Here is a 15,726-nt window from a genome sequence, read left to right on the forward strand (position 1 = left end):
ATCCCTCCCCCCGCCTTAGAGTTCCTCCCCCTATCTTACCCCTTTCCCTCCCAGTTCCCGTATTCCCTTCCGCTTAGCTTATTCCTTCCCTTTTCACTTTTCCCTTCTCACTTTTCAATGAGATGGGAGAAGTTTCACCATAGATTGAATATGTCTTAAGATTTTTCACTTAAAGCCAATTCTGAAGGCAGTAAGATACCCACTATATTCATCCCCCTCCATTCTTTCTCTCGATATAATAGGTTTCCTATGCCTCTTCATGAGATGTACTACCCCCACTTTACCCTTTTTCTGGTACAATGTCCTTTCCACATCAATTTCTAGAACAAGGTATACATGTATTCTTTATACATCTATATAGTCAAAATATAGTTCCCAAGATTAATCTTTACCTTTTTAGATTTCTCTTGAGTTCTATATTTGTAGATCAAACTTTTTGTTAAGTTCTGGTTTTTTCATCAGAAATAGATGAAATTCGCTTACTTCATTGAATGTCCATCTTCTTCCCTGGAAAAAGATACTCATTCTCGCTGGGTAAGTTATTTTTGGTTGCATACCAAGTTCCTTAGCCTTTCGGAATATCATATTCCAGGCCCTTCGATCTTTTAATGTGGATGCTGCCAGATCCTGGGTGATCCTTATTGTGGCTCCTTGATACTTGAATTGGGTTTTTCTAGCCGCTTGCAATATTTTTTCCTTCATCTGAGGGTTCTGGCATTTGGCCACTATATTCCTTGGTGTTTTGATTTTAGGATCCCTTTCAGTGGGTGATCGATGAATCCTTTCAATGTTTATTTTTTCCTCTGTTCCTATGACTTCTGGGCAGTTCTCTTTGATAATTTCCTGGAAAATGGTGTCCAGGCTCTTTTTTTCATCATGTTTTTCTGGGAGTCCAATGATTCTCAGATTGTCTCTCCTGGATCTGTTTTCCAGGTCTGTTGTCTTCCCCAGAAGGTATTTCACATTTTTCTCCATTGTTTGATTTTTTTGGATTTGCTTGACTGATTCTTCTTGTCTCCTCGAGTCATTCAATTCCACTTGTTCAATTCTGATTTTCAGTGAAGTATTCTCTTCACTCACTTTTTTAAAATCTTTTTCTAATTGTCCAATTGAGTTCTTTTGTTCTGTGGAATTTTTTTCCATTTCGCCAATTTTGTTTTTTAGAGAGCTGTTTTCTGTTTCCAGTTCACTAATCCTATTTTTCAAGGATTTTACTTCTTTATCCACTCTCTCTTTAACTGACTTCTCCAGGCTCTTTTGCCAAGCCTCCCTCTCCTTTTCCCAAGCTTCTCTCTCCTTTTGCCAAGCCTCACTCTGCTTTCCCCATTTTTCTTCTAGCTCCCTTGTGAGAGCCTTTTTAATCACTTCTATGAGGTTCATCTGTGCTGAGGAACAGACGATCTCCTCCTTTGGGGAATCACCTGGGGACTGCCTGTTTTTAGTCTCCTCAGGATTTAGAGTCTGCTCTCTATCTGTGTAGAAGCTGTCAAGGGTTAAAGTCCTCTTCAGCTTCTTGCTCATTCTGTCTATTAATCAGAGACAAACTACCAAAGAAAAACAGAAAAAACTGGAGTCTTTCTTTGGGGGGGGCTGGGTGTGTTATCGAGCTTCCTCTACAGACTGCAGGGGCAGCAGTGAGGCACTAGCAGGACTGTGCTGCGCCTGCGCTCTGAGATCCCAAAGCGTGCTGAGTCACTGAGGGGGGGGAAGGGGGGGGCGGCCAGGTCCTGAGAGACTCCAGCTGTTTGGGGTTGTATTCTTCAGCCCCGGTGTTTTTAGCTTCTCTGCTGGGCTGCTGACTTGCTGCCAGAGCAAAGTATCCAAACCTGTAGCGAAGCTCTCCCCGCAGAGACGGCTACGATCACTCCCCACCCCCTCTCAGCTCTGCTCCCGTGCTCTCACTGCCGCTGCCCTCAGCCTGCGCCCGATCTAAAACCGCCCCAGCCCTCCAGTAAAGACAGACCTTTCTTGGCGGATCTCAAGGATGGCTTCTCTTGGTAACTATTTGTGGGTTTTTTTCAGTCAAGCATTGATTCAGAGGCTTGTAATGAAGTGGATAGTGAGAGAAAGCGCGGAGCTTATGCAGCTGTGAGCCTCCTCTCCGCCATCTTCTAATGTACTCTTTTTAAAGCCATGGTGTCATTGACTTGATTACTATTCTCATTGTGTGACATAAAAGTTGATGGAAATTAGAAGGAAGAGATTGTGCTGTGATGGGAGAGGGAGGCAACCTGAGATTAGTTAGATGTAGTGAGTTCTTACTCAAAGGCAAAGGCTAACAAGAAGTTAGCTGAAAAATCAATTGGGAGAATTCGTGGCAGGGTATTCAAATGGCCTATCAGGAAGATTATTTTCACAGCTTTGTAGAAGATGTTTTTGAAGAAGAGAGAGACTAGAAACTGGGAAAGCAATTAAGATGCTGTTCTAACAGTCTAGACAAAATATGAAGAGGATCTGAAATAGACTAGAGAGATGAGAGGAAAAACATCAAAAGATGTTTTTTACTAGACCAAAAAATTGTATGTAGAATGGGAGGAAGAATGGAAGAGTCAAGGTAATTCAAGATTGCAAAATTGGCAACTAAAAGGATAGTGGTATCTGCAACAGAAATAGGGAAATTCAGAGAAGGGTCAAGATTGGGGAGGAAACTTAGGGAGTCCCATTGTAGACATGTTGAATTTTAAAATTAATGGGACATGTAAAGAGAAATGTTTAGTATTCAGTTAGCAACACAGGATGGGTATTCAGGAAAGAAATATAAGGTAGGTAGATTGATTCATGAGTAATCTTTGTAGATAATTAAACCCAGAAGCGGGGCAGAATGGATAGAGCACCAGCCCTGGAATTAAGAAGATTCATCAGATACTTGCTAATTATGTGACACTAAGCAAATTACTTCACTCTGTTTAGTTCAGTTTCCTCATCTGTAAAATAAACTAGAGAAGGAAATGGCAAATCCCTCCAGTATCTTTGTCAAGAAAACCCCAAATTGGGTCACAGAGAGTTGGACATGACTGAAACTCGGCAACAACAAAGAGAGAAATCTTGAAGATTGAAAGATAAGATGTCCAGGAAGAGGAAAAGAACAACAGCAACAAAATCTTTAGGGAAGTCAAAAAGGTTCAGGACATAGACAAGATCATGTATCCAACTATTTTAAATATGATAATAACCTTGGTTATCCTCAGTTTATCATTTGGTTAGTGGTTTTAGTTGAGTGGTCAGAACAGAAAGCTTTTGCTTTCTGTCCAAAGTTAAATGGGAGGTATGGAAATTATGGCAACAAGCAGAGGTTACTCTAGGAATCTGGCTGTAAGAGAAATATTAGATCTAAGCTTAAAGGGATATTAAGATCAAGTGAAGAATTTTTAAGGATTGAGACCTCAAACTGTTGATAAGTATTTCTATCAAGAAATAAGAGAAAAATAAAATATGATAGAAGAATCAAATTCTTAGAAGCAGCAAGAGTGGATGAGATCAAAGACATATATAAAAGTTTATTTCAATGAGGAAAACTACTGCACCAGAGTATTGGAACAAATGGAAGGATAACAGGGAATGATATAGAAAAATTTAAAGATATAGAATTGGGGAGAAAAAAGTTCATGATAAATGACCTTCCTCAAATTTTTTTTTGATAAAATAGCAGACAAAGCTCTCTTCAGAGGGGAAAAGATAAAGGGTACTACAATATGTTTAAGGAGGGAAAAAACTCCCTTTCACCTCCCCTCCCCAAATAGAATGGCCAATCTGAAAAATAGGCTACTGGTAGAGATTCAGGAAGGAAGGAATGAAAGGATTCTCATGCGTCTGTGAAGACTTGAGATTATATAACATATATTGTCATTGAACCAGTCACCTACATTGTACAACTTTCTCTAATAGAGAATGAGAGCATTTCTAATGTCATGTGTAGTCATTGGTTAAAGGCACAAAAAATTAAAGGGAAAAGAACAGTATAGAGTTGAATTGATCAATCATGGGGTCAAGATCAGAAAAGGATGGAAAATGAGATCAAAGAAAGGGAGATCTATTGGAAGAAAAGGCAAGAGTGTAGTTATTGGAGAATCTAGAATTTGATTTAGGAGCAATGAAGCAGAGGGAGAGATGGGGAAAAGGAATTATGGATGGTGCTGAAATTTATAGCATCATAATCCCTATGAGTGACAAATTTGGGATGAATATATAGATTTTGAGTGTTTAGGAAAATTAATAAAGTGAGAAGCCATGGGTACTAACATATAAAGAGACATCAATCTATGTCCTGGAATTCTTACACAGGAGGGCAGAGGCTAGGATGCAGAAGGATGTGTGCCAGATTCCAAGTTGCTTGACAGGGGAAAATAATTTAATATCCTATAGATTACATCTATAGCCAGTAGTTGGACAGGCTATTTTATATGGATGGAGAGAATCTCAACAGAGGAAAATTTGCTGAGTGATGGTAGTAGAAAGAGAACTTGAAAGTGAGAAGAACAAAGATTATGCCTTTCACGTTGCTGGGCTCTGCATGAAACAACATATGAGAAGGAGCCTTGAATGTTGGAGAGAAAAGCCAGTCTTACGTGCCTATTAGAGGTTTCTATAAGTGCCAAAAAATGCAAAGGGTATCCAGGATCACTTGTGTATTAGACAACTGTCAGGATCCTTTCATGGGCCATTGACTCCAAAGCCAGAGCTCTTTTATTCTCTGATAAACACTGCTTCCACCCTGTAGAGGGTGAATCTTGATCCCATATGGAATCTCATAACTAAATATGGATGTTACAAAACTCTGATTTATTATCAGCAAATGTTTGCTTTGTATACCTATTTTCTATACTTATATATCTAGGATCATATAAAAATTTTCTCAGGTGAAAAGATGAGTAGAAAAAGTTTAAGAAGCCCTGCGTGTGGATTGGTCCCAATGATGAATTTCATGGGAAAAATGGCATAGAAGATCTCATCCAGGACATGCTTGATCAGAAATAGAGATGAGTCAGTTATGTTGTGGGAGTGGGAGATGACAGAAAGACAATCTAAGTGCTGATTTCTGTAAAATAGTAAGGAGAAAAAGAGAACAGATACTGAAGAGAAACAGTGCAGGATTACAGAAAGACACTAGTCCTGGTAAAGAGACCAGGGTTTATATCCCAGTTACTTATTACCTGCATGAGCACAGACACAAAAATCACTTGTTCTCCCAAGGTTCTAATTTCTTGATCTCTAAAACGGGGATAATGATATCGACATTTCTTACCTTACAGAATTCTTGTAAGGAAAACACTTTGCAACCCTCAAAGAGCTTCATAAATGGGAACTACCTTTTATGTAAGAATACAGAATGCAAGGGACAAAGAATTACACAAGATGAAAAGGCACAAGTGGGTTACGAGCTGTACCCAGAAAAAAGAGCACCATGCTAATGTAGATTCCTGAAGTAGGTTTTTTTTTTACACATTGAGAAACTGAGGTACAGAGAATAAATTAAAAAAATGAAACTGGGACCGGAGCCGTGGATCTTCCATCCCTAATCTTGGGCTCATTACAAGACATGATGCACCTCCACACACACCTGAAATGACAGAGAACATATCATAGTTTGAATCATGGAAGAAATTTTCCTTTAGTTCAGAATGATTCCAGAAAGAGAGGGACCAGGAGAAAAGTTGGGTCTTTGTATGAGCTCCAGCTAGAGAGCCTTGAAAAAGAGTGAACTTTGACACTGGCAAATTTGGGGCATGAGGGAAGGGGGGGGGAAGGGCAGGTTTTATTAGCTTAAGTGGTGCTCTGGGATTGGGAGGTTAATAAGGAATACAGTCCTCTCACTGGCTCAAGAATTGCTGATCATTTTCCTTCCTGGAGACTGGACTCTCTGGTCCTTTTTCCCTCTGTTTCCTGTAATCAGAAGAGACAGAGAAACTAGCTGCTACCCTTCACACCTGACTGTCCCACTGGGCAGTGAGCCAGCCAACCACCTGTCCAGGGGAAGCAGCCTCCCTCAAAGCTTGCAAGCCCCAAAGAAGGGGGAGGGAATTTCAGTGAGTGCTGAGACTTCGGACAGAACCCACAGAGGGAGGACACTACCACCCACAGCCTCCCAGAGCTCACTGCAGTGGACTGGACCCTCTCTGGAGGTCACCGATGCCCCAGCCCCAGCAGCTCCCGGGGCTGCTGTTGGCAGCCATGTCTCCGGGTCGCCCAAGCCTCTGGGTGCTCGTGGTCCTGGGCACTGGGTGGCTGGGCTTGGGGCAGCATGTGGCTGAAGCAGCTGTCCGACATCGCTACATAGCTGCTCAGATCATCAACTGGACCTATCGCCCTCAGACCAACAACCCAAGGTAACTGAAGGCTGGGGGCAATGGGAGATGAGATCAGGAGAGAAGCTCATGGGAAGTTCACCTCACTATCTCTCTGGGAAAGACTCCTTGGGGCAGTCACTCTAGACCTGGCTATTCCCTCTTTTTAACTGCAATTGGCAGGATATGATGTAACATCCTGGTCATGATGCAATATCACTCCTGTATTCATGCACTTTATTACTTGGGGAATACTTAATTATTAAGTATGTGGGGCTGGGACCTTTGCATTTGCAGTAAATGCCATTTTATTAGTAAATTCAATGATTCAATATGGTAACTTATAAAATATTGAACATAAACTGTTCCAATTAACCATACTGTCAACATCCTTTTTGTAACTGCCAAAGTAAAAATTATTCTTATCTACTTGATTGCTTTTAAAAGCTATTTATATTTTGTGTCCATTATTATCCATGGATCTCAGGTGATAAGGGATAACGGTAGAAAAAACACTGGCTTGGGAATTAAAGATTTGGGTTCAAATTCTGGTTTTGACAGTTACTACTTGTGTGACTTTTAAGTCAGTCACAACTTCTCTGGGTCTCTAGTCTCCTCCTTGAAATGAGAAAGCTGAACTAGATGACCTTTAAAGATCATCTCTTCCAGTCTGAGCTCTAGGATTTTATTATCTATATGTTCTAAAAAGTCCAGATACAGATTTTAAGCTACAAATACAAATTGCTTGTTATCATTATTTGATTTCTAATTTATGTAAGGTGCCAAAAAATCACTGTGAGAAAACGTAATAGATTAATGATTTTATGTTGGAGTTTTTAAATTTTTGTTCCATCAAAGCTACCTGGTATATGCCTATGAGAGAGTACTGTCTCACTTAGATTGACCATTTTATTAGTCATATCTTGATTAAAATGAATATATATAGGACAGGGTGTTAGAATTTTAAAAGATTTTGTTTGCTTTTCAAACTGGTCTCACAACTTAAGAGACTTTCAAAGGTGAAACAGAAATTCTCTAGAATAATTGGGATCAAAAAGCAAACCTATAGTAGGTGAGGATTCTACTTTATTTTTAAATTGGGCCAATGGGGATATATTTTACTTATTTCAACCCGAAACCACAGCTTAGGCAATTGGGAAAGACATGTTCCTCTTTCAGAGTTACAAAATCAGAGTTATATGCCAAGATCATGTCAAAATTTTCTGAGAGTCCTTTAGATTACAAAATATCTAGTTTGATCTTTAAATAACTAAAATTCTCCACTTAAAAATTTAATGATATTAAGTGAATGTTAATGGGATTGAAGTATAAGATGATAATCTACTTTTATATTAACACATTTAGGGACCTGCTATTAATAGAAGATTCAAAGAAAACAATCATACTTTCCTGCTTATCTGGAAGAAACTAATTTGGTTGTAACTGGGTCTTGTTTATACTGGATTCAAGCCTAGTTAATAACTAAAGTGCCATGAAACTTCTCTGCAGAGACCCATTCTGTCATGGTTAGCTTGTGAGGGGGCTGTTGGTTCTGTCCTCCAACCACTGCCCTCTAAACGAGCTTCCACCATAGTCCTACAAAGAGTAAACATTGGTGCATCTGTTACTGAAGCCCCATAAAACCTATGGCAAGGAGTAATGCTCCAAGACCATCAGCCCACTCATATTTCTTTGCTGGAAAGAACTTAGGGGAAAACCTGGTTCATTAAATTGGAAAAGCAGCCTAACTATGCTCCCATTATAGCCAAAACTTAGTTGGAAAATCAAGTGACTTTTCAAATAGCTAGATAATTTTGGAGAAAGAAATGGCAAAAACACTCCAGATCTTTGCAAAGAAAATCCCAAATGGGGTCACAACTGAAACCATCAAACAAGAAGAAAACTTTTAGAGAAAAATCATGATAGTGTCAATTCTTTCCCCAAAGTTTAGTGCAAGAGAACAAACATGTTAGAGGTTTTTATTTTATTTACATAAATAGGACCCAAATGACCTGTGGGAACAAAATAATATGTTTACTTTTTGTCCTGAGATAATTTTTTTAAAAATGAAAACAAAACGTATTGAATGACTTCAGAAAACCACACCTAAGAGTTGGAAGGGACTTTAGTCCATAGTGCATTTCATACCTGAAAATGAATGTCTTCTTTCCTTCAACACTTTTGCTTGAAGATCTCCTAGGAAGCCCATTCTGCTTTAGAATAATTCTAATTGTTAAGCTTTTCTGACATTTAAGTCTACTTCCACCTACTTCTAATCATGTCTCCTGGGGAATAAGTTGAATCACTATAAACACCCTTTCCTGGAAGAGCCGCTCAAGTACTGTACTTGTAAATTGCCATCAAGTCTCTCCATAAATCTTCTTTTCTGGCTAAACATACTTAGGCTTTTTAAAAGAACCTCTTATGATCTGAAGGCCCTTTACAATTCTGTGATATATTTATATCACATTTTGCTTTGGGAATCTCAGCTAGTTCCCTATCTCTTACTCCTTAATCTTGTCAAATGTTTTGTTCAGCACCCCCCTTTTCACTTCACTTATTCCTTGGGGGCAAGAACTGTGCCATTTTTATCTTTGCATCTCCAGAGCCTAGAATATTTTCTGGAACATAATAGGAGCAAATGTTTACTTAATTGGGGAAAAATGAAATTTAAAAAATCAAATAAAATATCCTTCCTACAAGTTATTACAAGAGAGATCTTGAAGCATAAAGATATATCCATAGAAAAGCTTTTAAACAGAACTTTTGTGTTTCATGCCTAGTTTAAATCCTTCAGAGCCTACCTTTAAGAAAATGGTCTACAGAGAGTATGAATCTGGTTTCACACAAGAAAAACCAACATCGGACATTTCAGGTAAGTCTCAAAAAACAAATTATAAAGCTTTGAGAGGGTTAGACTGGTAGACATCCCTTGAGCTCTACTATCAATATTATTTTTGTTCTTCATTCTCGAAAAGGACCATAACATCAGGGAAGTGATGTCATACTTGGAAATGAATTGGATTTGAATAAGGGAGGGCTGGGCAACATCACTAGTCTTACTTTCTCCTCCAGAGTCATCTCAGTCCAATGGCCAGATAGAGATCTGGGTGACTGGAGATGGTCGGGGATACAGCAGGAAACCCTGGCCTTTTTAAGCAAAGGATCTCAGTTTGATTGAGACAATACCATTAAGTGATTAAGGCTGGTTAAGAAATGGGGGGTACCAGAGAAAGGTCCCTGGTCATACTGGATAGATCATCCCACCATGGCAAATTACAAGAAGACAGGGACATAATTGGTTCCAGTTGGATGGGTTGCAATCAACATGAATGGAGGGAGTACTTTCAATGTTCCATCAAAACACCAAGCAATCAGCAAAGAATGGGGGCTTCAGAGTCTCCAGATTTGTCCAAAATAGAACCTATTTGTATTAATGGAGACCTAGCTGGAGCTAGCTTGTACAATGCTTTAAAATTTGGCAAAGCATTTTATGTTAACTCATTTGATCCTCTTAATAATCCTGTGAGGTGGATGCTATTATCCCCATTTTGAAGAAAAAGTAACTGTGTCACCTGCCTGGCTGACCACTCAGTTTCTGTTGAGCTGTTAGATGCTTGTGTTCCTTTATCTTAACTGAAGGACAACTAGGTGAGTGGATGGAGTGCCAGAAAGACTCATCTTCAAGAGTTCCAGTCCAGTCTCAAATACATAGTAGCTGTGCAACCCAGCACAAGTCTCAATTTCCTCATCTGTCAAATGAGCTGGAGAAAGAAATGGCAACCCAATCCCAAATGTGGTGACAAAGAGTCAAACATGACTAAAAATGAGTGAACAAGACTACAACAATCCTCCAAAGCTGATATTGTATGATTCTCAACAGGAGCATATTAATAATGCTACAACTAGGGCTGAGTTGAACAGGTAGCCTAGACACATGTTACTTCCTTTCTTAAATTGGTTTTGTTTGTTCCTCTAATTTTCCATTTTCTTCCTTTTCTATGTCTCCCACTCTCCATTCTAGCCCACTGGAGCCAATTTTGAATTGCTTGGGAGAACTAACTCTTAAATTTTTAATGTGAACACTGGCACCTCAGAAATTGGCAAATCAGGCTTTAATTCAGGTTTAATTTGTTGTTTTGTTGACTTAAGAAAGTCAGACGATTAATGTTTAAGTGCCTACTATGTGCTAAATGCTGTTCTAAGCCCTAAATACAAAAATGGTAAAAGAAACTCACATTAATGGGGAAGACAACATGCAAATAACTGTACAAATGAGCTATAAACACAATAAATTGGCTGAAATCAAGAGAGGGAATCCATGAGAATTAAGGGAAATGGGGAAAGGTTTTCTGTAGAAGATGAGATTTTAGCTGGGACTTGTAGGAAGATAAGGAAGTGAGGAGAGGTTACACCCAGAGAGTCTTTAAAAGGTCAGGACTCTGATGTCATCAACCAGCAGAAAAGCAATCAGGATTTCAGTTGGGGAGAATACAGGTTTTTTAACCCAACGGGGCAGTGTCCAGTGCAAACAGTTCCGATATAATTACCAGATGATAAGGAGAAATGAGGAAGAACATTCTAAGTATGAAGGGAAGTCAGTGAAAATCGCTGGAGTTAGGAAATGAGAATGTAGTTTGAGAAATAGCAAGGAGTCCAGTGTCACTGCATTAAAGATATTTGTTGGGGTATAAAGAGTTAGAAACTAGGAAAGTGGGGAAGGGCTAGGTTAAAAGGGGTAAGGGTTCCCATGGTGATAGGGAGCCATTGAAGTTTATTGAGGAGGGGTGATATAATCTGACCTGAAGTTAAAGAAAATCAATTTTGTAACTGGATAGAGAACAGACTAGAGTGGAGAGAGAAGGATGTGTGTGTGTGTGTGTGTGTGTGTGTGTGTGTGTGTGTGTGTGTGTATGTGTTTGGGGGAAACTACTAGAGAAAAAAAGGGGACATATGTGAGATGTGCTAACAAAGATAAAATAAGCAGATTTGGCAACAAATTGGATATAGAAAGAGAATGTAGTTTGTGAGCCTAGGGGACTGAGAGGATGGTGATAGAGAAAATGCTAATAATTCCAGTTAAACTTAGAAGTTTGTTCTGCTTAGACTTTTTTTTTCCTTTGGAAGGCTGGTTGTTAAACACTTTCCAGCACATCTCTGCTGACTTCCACACTTTCAGCTTGGTGTAAGGGGTGCAATTTGAATGATAGGTCCATTCATAGGTTCATAGAGTTGCAATGGGACCTTAGTCCAATCCTTCCATGCTATAGCTATGGAAACTCGGAGCCAGAAAGCAGCAGTCAGGACTAGATCCCAGGTACTCAGGCTTTTGGTGTGATGTTCTTCCATTCTCTTAAAACAAGAATAGACTAGTTTATTGATCCACCTTTATGAGTCTGAAATTAAATGTTTGAAGTCGTTTGTGACTATAGGTTTTCTGAGGGCAAGAATTATTTCTTTTTTTTGTCTTTGTGCAACTCTACCCCCTTCTCCAAGATTTAGCAGAGAGCTTTGTACCGATTAGATGCTTAATAAATACTTGCTGGATTGAATTTTTGTAACTAGTCTCCTTTTCTTTTAGGCCTTTTAGTCCTCTTCCTGTTTAGCCCCTAACTTTAGTGCCTTCCCCTCTGAGGTTTCCCCCCTTAACCTCTCTGCATCTGTGTGTATTTCTATTTATGTACCATTTGTCTTCTCCATGATAATGGAACTCCTTGAGAGTAGCGAATGCTTGTGCTTTGTTTTCCCAATGTTTAGCACTCTGCCTGAACAATCACTTAATAAATTCTCACTTATTGATTAATGAAAAGGAGGAAGAAAGGAAAAGTCTTGAAGAAAAGTCTTTTAAAAATCAGAAAACTAATTAAGGGCTTATCCACAGCACAAATATCTCCCAAGATGCCTTCTCCACAAGCCCAGACACACATTACATGAGAAGAGCAACTCCCTTGTTTTGTTTTAATTAAGAGGCTGAGGGAGATATTCAGACCTAACATTTGAGTAAGGGATCTTCACAAAGCAGGTGCCTGGGAGATTTGCTGAGAATGACCTGATTTTCCGGCTTTATGATCCCACATAGACACCGGCCAACAATGCCATGGTGATTAAGCACCCTGCACTACAGGGGATGGAACTTTGAGTACAACAAATACTTTAGCTGGCAAGAAACTTGCTTTAGTATAAACCCCAGGGCATGGGAAGCAAAAGTTGTTGACAGCAGGGGATGGAGCAGTAGACCAAGAAATCTCAAATCAATTTGACAAGCATTGATTAAGCTCTTGCTATGTGCAAGGCACTAGGGGATAAAGATAAAGAATGCTCCAATGCTGAAACAATCCAATAAGCATTTATTAGGTTCCTATTATGTGCAAAGGCAGAACCAAAAATAACCCCTGACCTCATTTCAGTCATATTGGATTCCTTATGACCCCATTTTGGGGTTTTCTTGGCCAAGATACTGGAGTGGATTGCCATTTTTTTCTAGCTCATTTTATAGATGAGAAATTGAGTTTTCTCTCTCTAATAAGTGATTTTCTAGGCTCTTGTGAGTGTCTGGGGCCCAGATTTGAAATCATGAACATGAGTCCTTTTTATTCTAAGCCTAGATCCCTGACCTCAAAAAGTTTATAATCCACAGGTTACAGAGAAAAATGAGAGGCCAGGAATTAGCAACCATTTAGGGAGATAAAGGGTAAATACAATTCCAGAAGTCAGGGGAAACCAGATTAAAAATCAGCTTTAGCACAGAAAGGCAGGCAGCAGGAAATCAGAGAGACAAACCACAACCCAAGAGAAGCCGTAGTCCATGAGGCAGCCTGGAGACCATGGGACTTGGAGGCAAGAGACCTCCCACAGCTAGCTTCTAGCTAAGTCACTTTAATTATCTGAGGCTGTTTTCTGTCTGCAAGATTGGGTATATTTGCCCTACCTGTGTTACAGAGTATTCTGAGGCTGTTTTCTGTCTGCAAGATTGGGTATATTTGCCCTACCTGTGTTACAGAGGTCTGTAACCTGTGGTTACAGAGTTGCAGAAAGTGTTCAGTAAAGTGCTGTCTTAATGTCTTTTTCCCAAAGCCCCAGAATAATCACTGAAATCAATTCTTGCGTCTTGTGGGATTTTCTATAATTTCTGTAATGCAGAAGCCAATCCTATGGAGCTGGCTTGTTTGACAGGGAAAAACTGGGCATTTATAACAGCTAGGTGAGATGGTGAGTGATCCTCTGATTAGTTGTAGGACTTAACTAAAAGTCTAGCCCTCCACCTCCTCACCCCCCAAACACTAAAGTAGTGGAGACTTCATTAAAAAAAGAAAATAATCCTAAGGATGGGAATTAGACCCATGATTTCACTAGTATGGGAGACTCTAGGTGAGAAAACTCCTTCTGTTCATGTAGGCTGGTACCTGGGGAATTGAGAGGATGGTAATGAAGAAAATACTAATAATTCCAATTAAACTTAAAAGTTTGTCCTGCTTAGACTTTTTTTTCCCTTTGAAGGGCTGTTATCTGGGACACTGATTTCAATGACTTGTCTAGATATATATCCAGTATGATTCACAGATAGGATGGGAACCCTGATTTTCATAACTTCAAAGCCTATTAGTTCATGCTTTGAAAATTTTTTTTAATTTTTAAGTTTTTAAAATATAAAAAATATATATTATATATAAAATTGCAACGTATTTCAGAGTTATTCCCAGTGTCCCTAATGCCTACTTTATCTCTGAGATTATTTCCAAGCTCTCCTATATATGTCTTGTTTATACACAGTGGTTTGCATGTTGTCTGACCCATTACATTGTGAGAAACCTGGGAGAAGATATTGTTTTTACTTTCCTTCTTTCTTTGTATATCTAATACAAACTTAACATAGTTCCTGTTGCATAATTAACACAATAAAAGTTTGTTGCTTACTCACAAATGGGGCTTATGTATTACTGATAGAGTACAAAAAATATCAGTTTTATAATCAGAGATCATGAGTTCAAACCTTGACTTCCATTTACTGTTTTTATGGCCTTAGGCAAATTACTCAGTTATTCTGAGACCCCAGTTTCTTCATTTGCAAAATGGGTGGGAATATTAGGTTAAATGATTGCTAAAGTCTCTTCTAAAACTATGTTCCTATCATTTGCTATTAATTAGCTATGTAAACTTGAATTAACTTTTCTGACCTCTTTAGGTATCAGTTTCCTCATCTGGAAAAAAAAGATCTCTAAAATCTTCTCATCCTATGGATCACAGTCTAAAAAATCTTGTTCAATAAATAGTCAGCAAAAAGCAGATTTTTTTCACTTTTTGCCCTCATATAATAACCAACCAGTAGCTACTCAAAAATGGGGAGCATTTTTCCAATTGCCTTTTTTTAATCTCAAAAGTATTTTCCATGAAAAATACTTCTGGGATTCATTTTAGGTGTTTTTTTAAAAAATAGCAGATAGGATTTTTTTTTTCTGAGTCAAAAAGGGCAATACTTCTTGTATTGGGGTAAAAATATTGATAATGGTAATAATGGGCCATGAATGGGGGAGGACTCTTGGATATTGTTTTCTAGTCCTGCTTTGACTTGTGTAACCCAGGCCAGTTTTACTTCCCTATTAATAATATCGGTAGCTAGCATTTGTATCAGTATAGCTAGGTGGTGCCATAGAGGATAGAACACCTGCCTGAAGCCAGGAAGATTCATCTTCATGAGTTCAAATCTTTCATCAGACACTTACTTACAAGCTGTAGGAATCTAGGCAAGCTACTTAATTCTCCCTCTTTCCTCTTCTGTAAAATGAGGACATAGCAAATCACTGTAGTGTCTCTGCCAAAAAAAAAAAATAAACCTAAGTGGGGTCATGAAGAGATAGGACTGAAAAATGGCTAAACAACAAAAATGTTTTCATAATGTTTTAAGGTTTGCAAAGCATCTTACCTGTGTTGTCTCATTTGATCCTCCCAACAACCTTCTGATAAAATAAATAAATATAATATAAAATAAATAAATAAAAATATTTTTATTATTCCCATTTTGCAGAAGAAAAAGTAAAGGTTAAAAGAGGGTGACTTGCCCAGTGTCACATAACTAATAAGTATCTGAGATAGGATTTGAATTCAGGTCCTGACTATATTACCCTTACCATCTAAACTAGCTCCATTTGTTCTTAACTCAGGGCCAGTGGGGAGTAACCAGTGATTAATTCTGTGGCAAAGATCAACAGAGCCAAGATAACAGTTATTGCTAGAAATTGTGTATTCGTGTCATTTTTCTGGTGGTCTTGAACACATTTATATTTTATCTTCTCATTTGTCATAGGACTTCTGGGACCTACTCTTTTTGCTGAAGTTGGAGACACCTTGAAGGTTCACTTTAAGAATATGGCTAAGAAGCCTTTATCCATCCATCCCCAAGGAATTGAATATAACAAACTGTCTGAAGGTAAGAAGAATTCAGTATTTC

General features: G+C 38.7%; 1 protein-coding gene across 1 annotated transcript in view; it reads left to right on the forward strand.

Annotated features, from left to right (window-relative positions):
- Positions 1 to 5,733: 5,733 nt before the first annotated feature.
- F5 (coagulation factor V) overlaps positions 5,734 to 15,726 on the forward strand; it is a 79,670-nt gene continuing 69,677 nt past the window's right edge. Inside the window, exons 1-3 of the mRNA XM_051998990.1 lie at positions 5,734 to 6,323; positions 9,065 to 9,156; positions 15,583 to 15,705. Coding sequence (XP_051854950.1) covers positions 6,127 to 6,323; positions 9,065 to 9,156; positions 15,583 to 15,705 — 412 coding nt within the window. The 5' untranslated portion in view covers positions 5,734 to 6,126. The remainder of the gene's footprint in view (positions 6,324 to 9,064; positions 9,157 to 15,582; positions 15,706 to 15,726) is intronic.

Source organism: Antechinus flavipes, chromosome 4 (genome assembly GCF_016432865.1).
Source record: "Antechinus flavipes isolate AdamAnt ecotype Samford, QLD, Australia chromosome 4, AdamAnt_v2, whole genome shotgun sequence".
NCBI lineage: Eukaryota > Metazoa > Chordata > Mammalia > Dasyuromorphia > Dasyuridae > Antechinus > Antechinus flavipes.